Source organism: Lactuca virosa, chromosome 1, assembly GCF_052849685.1.
Source record: "Lactuca virosa cultivar CGN04683 chromosome 1, Lactuca_virosa_CGN04683_v6, whole genome shotgun sequence".
NCBI classification, from domain to species: Eukaryota; Viridiplantae; Streptophyta; class Magnoliopsida; order Asterales; family Asteraceae; genus Lactuca; species Lactuca virosa.
Window position 1 is genome coordinate 141732800 of NC_136426.1, and position 8975 is coordinate 141741774.

General features: G+C 29.5%; 1 protein-coding gene across 2 annotated transcripts; it reads left to right on the top strand.

The window, feature by feature from the left end:
* Positions 1-3585: 3585 nt before the first annotated feature.
* Positions 3586-6001, top strand: LOC145159108 (basic helix-loop-helix (bHLH) DNA-binding superfamily protein). Of its 2 annotated transcripts, none has more exons than XM_079078011.1 (6): positions 3586-3870; positions 4833-4978; positions 5080-5145; positions 5289-5354; positions 5449-5496; positions 5604-6001. In XM_079078011.1, the coding sequence occupies exons 2-6, from the start codon at positions 4871-4873 to the stop codon at positions 5751-5753; spliced, it is 438 nt and encodes a 145-aa protein (XP_078934137.1). In that variant the 5' UTR covers positions 3586-3870; positions 4833-4870; the 3' UTR covers positions 5754-6001. The 2 variants fall into 2 exon arrangements, with proteins under 2 accessions (XP_078934137.1, XP_078934145.1); XM_079078019.1 differs by having other exon boundaries at positions 3587-3870; positions 4833-4969.
* Positions 6002-8975: the final 2974 nt, after the last annotated feature.

Below are 8975 nucleotides of genomic sequence, written 5' to 3' on the forward strand. Positions count from 1 at the left end.
GAACTATTGTTGTTTCATCCTTTATCTATTTTATTTTATTATTTTAACTAATCATTATTTATTTATTATCTTTCTCAAAAACCCAAAAAATTTAAGGCCCTAAACGAGGATGTTACAATATATACACTCTTTTTTTTTTTTTTTTTTTTCATTTTTATACACTCTAGATAATAATAACGGGAAAAAAATAAGATAAGATAATAGTAGTAATCAAACATGAAGAACGTATTTTTATATAGATAAAATATTTCAAGCAACCAAACATATAATTATCATAAGTTGAAAATATGAGAGTTAAAAATGAATATGATATAAGATAAGTTGTTTATTTTGAACCATATTGATTTTGATGGTCTCTATTACTAGAATTATAAAAGATAATAAATAATCTACTCTAATAAATCAAAGATCCATTATGTCACGTGTCAATCTTTAATGAGTTTTGACACTTGTAATTTTGTGGTATTTTTTATATAACTAATATCCACATGTCAATTTTTTTTTAATTTTAAAATTAAAAAGCCACATAATACATATTATACTTATCTTCTCTATTAAATGAATGTTTTTTTGCCACTTGTCACACTCTCATTCAATTTGCCAAATGTCATTTTATGGTTATTTTGAATTAATTTTTTTTCCACATGTCATTTTATAAGTTTTTCTATTTTATTAAATTCCACATAATATTTTAATGTAGTAATTGCAATAAATGTAGTAATAAATGGATATTAATTTCATTAATAAACTTTCCTTTTAATTTCAAAATTCCTAAAATTAAAGCTCATTAGTTTTTTTTATTTATTTAAATTATTTTTTTAACTTTTTTTTGGACCTGAATTTTATAAAATATTCTCTAATAAATGAAAGTTTTTTTGCCACTTGTCACACTCTCATTCAATTTGTCAAATGTCATTTTGTGGTTATTTTGAATTAATTTTTTTCCACATGTCATTTTATGATTTTTTCTATTTTATTAAATTCCAAATAATATTTTAATTTAATAATTGCAATAAATGTAGTAATAAATGGATATAAATTTCATTAATAAACTTACATTTTAATTTCAAAATTCCTAAAATTTAAGCTCATTAGTTTTTATTTATTTATTTAAATTATTTGTTTATTTTTTTTTGACCTGAATTTTATAAAACATAAGAAGAAAGTTTTACATAGACGCAACGGGTAAACGAGCAACAAGTCGTGCCGCAACCCATTTTTGGATGACAAAACTAATTCTTTTAAAAACATTTTCATTATAATAATTCATTATTTTTCTTATTTTTTTATAGATTCAAAGTTTTCATATATTTTAACATTTATATTTAACTTTTTTTTTAAATTAATCATGTAATAAATATGTCTCACAACTAGTATATGTATTGTATTAAATGTAATAAATGTGCTAATAAATTGCAATGAATACATTTATTCTTTCCTTATTTCAAAATTACTTTAAAAAAAAATACTTAATACTTATAACTTGATAATTAATTAAGTTTTTTTTTAATTAATCTGTCCTACACCTAGTAAATAACAAATAATTAGTAATATAAACCAAAAAACAAACAAAATTCATACAACCATTTAAATATAAGCCAAAAAAGAATAATGGAGCGATGAATACCCCTAAATATACACTATCAAAAATCAACAAAGATATGATATTGCTTTTCATGAAATGACATTTACTCATTGAAGGATATATTTATTAACAAATACACAGGTTTGAAAAACATGCAACCACTACATGCCTGTTAATAGCATGCAACAATCAAATTAGATTTAATAAGCGAACTGTAAAATTATTATAAAGATACTATATTTGTGTAATTAATTAACATAAAATGATAAGATATGAACTGTCAAAAATCATTCTTATTCATCCTCTTGCATAATTTTAAAAAGTTTTTAACTTAACAGGCCACTTGCTTGGACCAATGGTCTCGTCTTATTATAATTTATACCATGCATTCTGAAATATCAATTTAAAACCATGATTAGAAAAAAAAAACATATACAAATTAACTATTATTTTATTAGATTATATGATAGAGTAAAATACAAAACCGGTCCATGTGGTTTGGTTAGAATAGTAAGTTTGGTCAAACCTTTAAAAATTTGACAATTTATATCTTTGTGGTTTTCCACATCTTGAACCAATGGTTCATCCGTCTAACCACCTTAAAAATATCCGTTAAATAAACATAAAATGACCAATATATCCCTAATTTTCTTATTTTACTGTTTTTTAATTATCAATCAATTATAAATACAAAGACTCAACAACCCACAACCAACCCTCCGTCCGTTCGATGAGCTTATCTGATAACACTTCTAGTAACCGTCATTTGTAAGAACATATTCAAAATAATTGTTTTCTTTCTATGCAAACATAAAATATAAAAAAATTCCTAGAAAGTTAAAACCAATAATATCAACAACTTATTTTCAGGCACACGTTCTTAAAAAAAAAGATTAAGAAATTAAGATGAAAAACATACTCATAAAGTTTTAAAGCAACAACATCAAACTTTGTTTTATACACTCTAGCAATTAAATACATGAAGAAACAAGAAATCATCAATGATTTAACAATTTTAACAGAACAATAATTTTTTGTAATTAAATCTCCCGAGCTATGAAAACGTTAATTCTTATTTATGAGAAAACTCACTATGATGACAACCATTGCTATTTTCTTATGTTATGATATATACAAACATGCAATGACAGCCGTAAGAGAAAACACCAAGCTCACAAAATTATTGATCGAGACTTAAAGTAAATCGATTATTGTTATTAAAGATATCGATTTTCACCGGATATCACCCGACAATAAATTGATAAGAAACTTATTTTTTTTGGATTTTTCCTTAAAAAGGGACAAACTCAACAACTTTGAAGGATCATTAACATGTGGTAGAGACGTTGAGTTAGAGGCGCTGAAGAAGGGATCTCACCATAAAGGTTTGGGGTCGCCATTGTCGTCGAATTTTGGTTCAACGGTCAAGTTGGAGGCAAACGATTGATGAAGGGGAGCCTTGATGTGTCAATGGTGGTTAGACGTGAGTGGTGAGGATGAAAGGAGGCGAGTTGGTGGTTGAAGCGATAAAGTCTTAGAAAGATACATGAGAATAAAAAAGTTTTATTATGATAACTTTAGTTTTTCTTTTTTATGCTTTTAATTTTGTTATTTACAAATTTGGTCCATATAGTTTATACCTTTTGTTGACCTGGTCCAAGGGTAATTTGGTCATATTCAAATTGTTAACCGTTGAAATCTTAGTTTTGACCATTAGGACTATTTAAAATTTGGACCAAACCTTCAATACCTACTAAACCATAAGGACCATATCTATAATATACTCAGTATCATATTTTACTACTTTGACTATGGAACAAAACAATAACCATAGTTGGGCTAGTACACTCAGGTGAATAGTTAATAAACTACTCCATTTACCAGTATAGTTGGATATTAGCTGTCAAAAAGAGATATATTATTCCAAATATGACGTCATCCGACTTTTTATCGGTATTTTTGTTTGATTATGCATTTAATTGCCCTTTTATAAATAGCCACTCAAAAAAAGTCTTTCAAAATCCCCTTTCCCCCTCGACTCCTCTACACACACTGACTCCTTCCCCTCGCCATCCGGCACCGGACATCTTCTCCGGCGAACGATTATTTGCTTTTATTTATACAAACTTCGTAAAACTAAATCAAAGCAAGTTAAAGTTTGTGTATCGGTTTAATCTGACGCATATTGATGTATATACAGAAGAATATGATATGAACAGAGGATCGGTTATGAAATTTCTACCGCATATTCGGTGAAATGCACGCCGGAATTTGAGACGTATAAGGTAAGTTTTGTTTAGTTACTTTTGAGCGAAGTTATGCTTTTTGTTATGATTTATGTGCATATATTAGTTGCTGTGATTTCGTCAATCGTTCGTAAATTGCAAATTTTCAATTCATACACTTGTTGTGTTTCATATTTTTCGGAATTTATGTTTTTTGTGTTGTTAGTTTATCATATTTCTATCAGAAAGATGATTACTTGAAAAAGAAAAGGAAAGTTGAGAAATTTTAGGATCGGTTAGGGTTTTATGGAAGATAGTCTGCAGGTTAAGAATGTTTCTCTTCTAAGTCTTAACACTAAAGTGCACCAGAATTTAATTTTACTTTTTTTGAACACGAAATAATTCCAATGGTGCTCCAGTTGAATCAAGGATGATGATTTATGTTCTCCAACACTGTGTTCTTAGTTTTTTGAAAGAAGAAAAGCAGAGAAAAGCAAATAAAAGCTATTATTTGATATGTGTTTTCATGTTTTCATGATGGGTTCTACTGTTACCTATATACTAGGCTCTACTTTCAAACATAGATTAATATATCATCAAACTGTGATATATCATCTTTCAATATTTAATTACAAAGATGCTATCAAGGGACCCATGCTACAATATAATAATGTCCAATACCTACGTTTTCAAATATTACGTCTAGCATGCATAATGACAAGTGTCCTTTTAGAAAAAAGACAATAGATTTTTCTTTTGGATATATGATATAGCAGTAAACAAATGTCAAATACAAAGATAGTACAATCATCCTGAGAGTTTTTTAATGTCTTGTTTGTTTTTTCTTGTTGAATTGTCAACCTTTTGATTTAATGTTACTTGAAACTTTCTTACTCTTTTATATAAATGAAACTCTTTTTCTATCCTAAGCAGCTTCTAAAAACTTTACATATGTGTTCTTTCCAATACTTTCATATAATTTTCTATTATTAAATTTTCTAATACAAATTGCAAACATTTAGTCATATCAAGACAAAAAGAATAAGAGTAAGTGGTTAAGATGATGGAACACAAAAGAAGTCCAGTATCTGTTGAACAAGGGAGCCTTACTTCTTTGACACCAAAAAGACACAAAGCTGGTTTATCCATCTCCTCCAAGGTTAATAATGTAATTTTGTATCATTGTATAAATCTCTCATATGGTGTTTATAACATGTAAATACATAAATAGTTAAAGATTTCATCTTTACTTCTTGATTTTGTTAATAGGAAAGAAAAGAGAAAGTTGGTGAAAGAATTGCAGCCCTTCAACAGCTTGTTTCACCATATGGAAAGGTACACTGAAATTTTATAAATTCAAATTACTAAAAATAGCAACATACTTTTATTTATTTATTATTATTATTAATATTGGGTATATTTTTTAAAGTACAATGTCTTACTAAGAAAAAATTTGAAAGAAAGTCTTTTAATTACAGACAGATACAGCTTCTGTACTTCTTGAAGCAATGGAGTACATACACTTTCTTCATGAACAAGTCAAGGTTTGACCACATTCAAGTTTGACTAATAGTCAAATATCTGAAAAGAAAAAATGTGGGCCCCACAATGAATGATGCTATTGTTATTTTGTTTCAGGTGCTAAGTGCTCCTTACCTTCATAGCAACTCAACAAATGAATATCAGGTAAGAACCGAGGGCATTTATGTCTTTTGCATAAATAAGAGAACTAATAAACAGTACACAGTATACAGTACACAGATGTAAAGTTTTTGATGTATGATGGTTTGTAGGAATTAGGGCCGTATAACTTGAAAAGCAAAGGGTTGATTTTGGTCCCGATTTCGTCTACAACGGGAGTTGCTAGCAGCAATGGAGCGGATTTATGGGCCCCAATAAAGACCAATTCTGATAATCGTAGAAAACTAACAAATATGATGTAGATTTATTGGTTAGGGGGAGGAGAGTTGGTAGAAATATTAAATATATATATGCATAATAAGTTATATATCTAGAAAATAAATAAGAAATCATATTTATAGGGAATGTATTTATTGGTGGTTCTACATTTGTGTTTCAACTAATCAAATGTAGGTTGATGAATGATGGGGTGTTTATTATATATTGTAAATTGTAATTATCTCAAATGGAGATCGATTTATATATATGGTATGAGAAGCATATTATCTTATTTTATTAAAAATTTAATTCATCGAATAAAACAACCTAAAAAGGCAAAAAAAAAAAAAAATGGACATAAGAAGTCCATATGAACCATTGTCGACCTCTACAATAATTCCGTCCTATCGACAAAGATGTTCAAATTAGACTTCGATTTATTGACAAAGAAAAACCAATACGAGACAACATGACACGATACCAATCCTAACACAAATTTAAAGATAGCTCATTATCGTTCATCACCACAATTATAAGTAGAAGTCGTGGAACAAATTATTCAAGCAAGGATGCGTAACATGAAGTTTTCATCCAACACAAAATTTTCAGGCCTTCTTACCAATGCGGAATGATTGGGATTATCGACTGAGCCTTTCGGCCAAGCTGCACCTTCTTCTTACGTACAATAGTGGCCGGTGCAGGCGCTGCACGAGGTGTGATGGGAAGAAAAGGTGGTATCACAATAGTGGATGGTGTAGGCGCTACACCTGGTGTTAAGGGAAAAATGGGTGGCAATACGATAGTGGCTGGTGCAGGCTCTGCACCTGGTGTTAAGGGAAAAATAGGTGGCAGCTCAATAATGGCTGGTGCAGGCGCTGCGCTTGGTGTGAAGGGTAAAAAAGGTGGTAGGCCGTTCGTTGCCCAACAACAAGTGCTAGTGTGACCCGAACAACATGCGATTCCTTCCACCGTCGTTGTCGTCCACAAAAATAGAAACATCAAACCAATCATATACACTCCCATTTGATGCTTATTACCACCACCCATTATCCTTTTTGTTGATTATCTCTCTTGTGTTTAACCTCTTTATATTGCATACACAATTGTAAATTAGCCTATATATAAACATGTAACCCGTAAACAACATTACTTTACAAGATTGTAAAATACTATGTTCATTGGTATGTTCATCCATATCTTGTATTTTTCCTTTAATGTTAATGGAGAACAAGAAAAACTTGATTTAGAAGACAATGATGTTAAGAGAAAGCGTACTAACTTATAGGGGTTTGAATATGCTACAACAATGATCACGAATTATACTACGTTTTGTAGTACTTGAAAAAAATAACTTAATATGTCACCACATATATTTACTTGTAGTAACGACGCAACAATTAATAGGTTTGGTCTCATGTTCAGCGCCATACATCATCGTTTTTGCTATCATGATACAAAATTATAATTTCTAAGACAATCGTTCTAGTATGTTGTTTTTCCATAAAATCAACCAGACAATAACTTCTTATTTTTGTCACACAATCTTATTTATGGTGTAAGGTTAAATCTAGAAAAGACATTGATTGGGTTGGATGACTTCAAAACCCATAACTAGCTATTACTTGATGTATTTATTTATTTTTGGCTAGATTCTTTCTATTTCGTTTTAATAAAATCCCCCAGTTCTTAAAAAAGAAGAAGAAACAAAAAGCAATTGCACCACTAACCCTTTGTAGATGACAAAAATATTTTTTTTATAAAAAACTACATCCATAGCTAGCTTTTGAGATAATAAAAATTATTATGCATGACCCTGATAAGGTGGATGCAATATTTACTTGGAAATCTAATCATTCACTTATTTGCATACTAAATGACAGCGGCTTTCTTTGTAACAGTAACCTGAAAATTATTTAGTATTAACTAATTTTGGCTTTGGCATATGATATAGTTATTTTTGTTTTAAATAGACTAATAAAGCATTTTATAGCCGGAATTGTACATGACACGACGAATGTCGATATCAAAGATTTGTCATACCATATCGTTGTCAAAGAATTATAGTATGATATAGAACCTATAAAAAATTAACGGGTGTTGTTTACATGAACAATTAGTTTGTCAAAGGGATAATTCATTAATAATATGTCTTCTCATGTCAATCTTACAAAAATCAATTGTTTCCTAGTGTGCATCATCAATCTAGTAATTGAGATAATTTACCAATTCATACACATTTATGAATTCTCAATTGCTTACGTCTAGAACAAACATATGGTGCCAGACCTTGAAAATTGGTGCGAAATGATAGATGTGCCTTATGCGTATTCAAAATGATGATCGTGATTCAATTAATAAGAATCACGTAAGGTTATATTTGGTTTTTTTTTGAAGTAGCAATTTAATCTACTCTAAACTAACGTCTGGGACATACGATGGAATTATAATTACTTTAGGAGTATAAAAATTTGTCTTTAAAGAAAAAAAAAACTACTATAAACCTAGAGCAATTCCACTGATTTCTGGTCCCATACGGAATTTGAACCCTCGACCAAGTAAAGAGGACAACAACTAATATCGTTGGACTAAAAGCCATTTGGTGGCTATATTTAGAAAATCTGACATTTATCCTCAATAGTAAGTTGGTTGCAGTACGTAGTTTTTATACTTACAAATTGTTTTTGCACTAAAACAAACAGAAAATCAATATTAACGATCATAGGTTTTTTTTTTTGTTTGTTTGTTTGTTTGTATGTGTGTGTTTGTTTGTTAGTATCTTACAAAAACATATATATAAGTCGCAATATCACTTTTGTGGCATATTCAGAGACTTCTGAGTAGTCTTTCTCTTAACATCATTTTCTCATTAATCAAAATTTGATCTTGTTTTCAATTGCTTTGAAGTAAAATACAAGATATGGATGGGCAAATCAATAAACATAGTATTTTACAATCTTGTAAGTTAATGTTTTCAACGAGTTATTCAATGCTAACTTTAATCCTATGTATATACGTGTGTGTATATATATGTTTAGAGTTGTATACCCAATACACACAGGTAAAGCATAAGAGAGAGTCAAGAAAAAGGATAATGAGGGGTGGTATCAAGCAAATGGATGTTTTTATAATCGGTTTGATGCTTTTATATATGGGGACGACAACAATGGTGGTGGAAGGGAATCATTGCTGCCAAGATAATGATTACTCTTGTTGCATTGCAGCAGACCTACCGCATATCGCCATCCCACCGGCAGGTGCTCTAACCA

Coding starts and splice junctions, on each gene's coding strand:
- LOC145159108 (XM_079078011.1), top strand. CDS start 4,871: ATGATGGAACACAAAAGAAGTCCAGTATCTGTTGAACAAGGGAGCCTT. Junction 4,979..5,079: donor TCTCCTCCAAGGTTAATAAT/GTAATTTTGTAT, acceptor TTTTGTTAATAG/GAAAGAAAAGAGAAAGTTGG. Junction 5,146..5,288: donor TTGTTTCACCATATGGAAAG/GTACACTGAAAT, acceptor TTTTAATTACAG/ACAGATACAGCTTCTGTACT.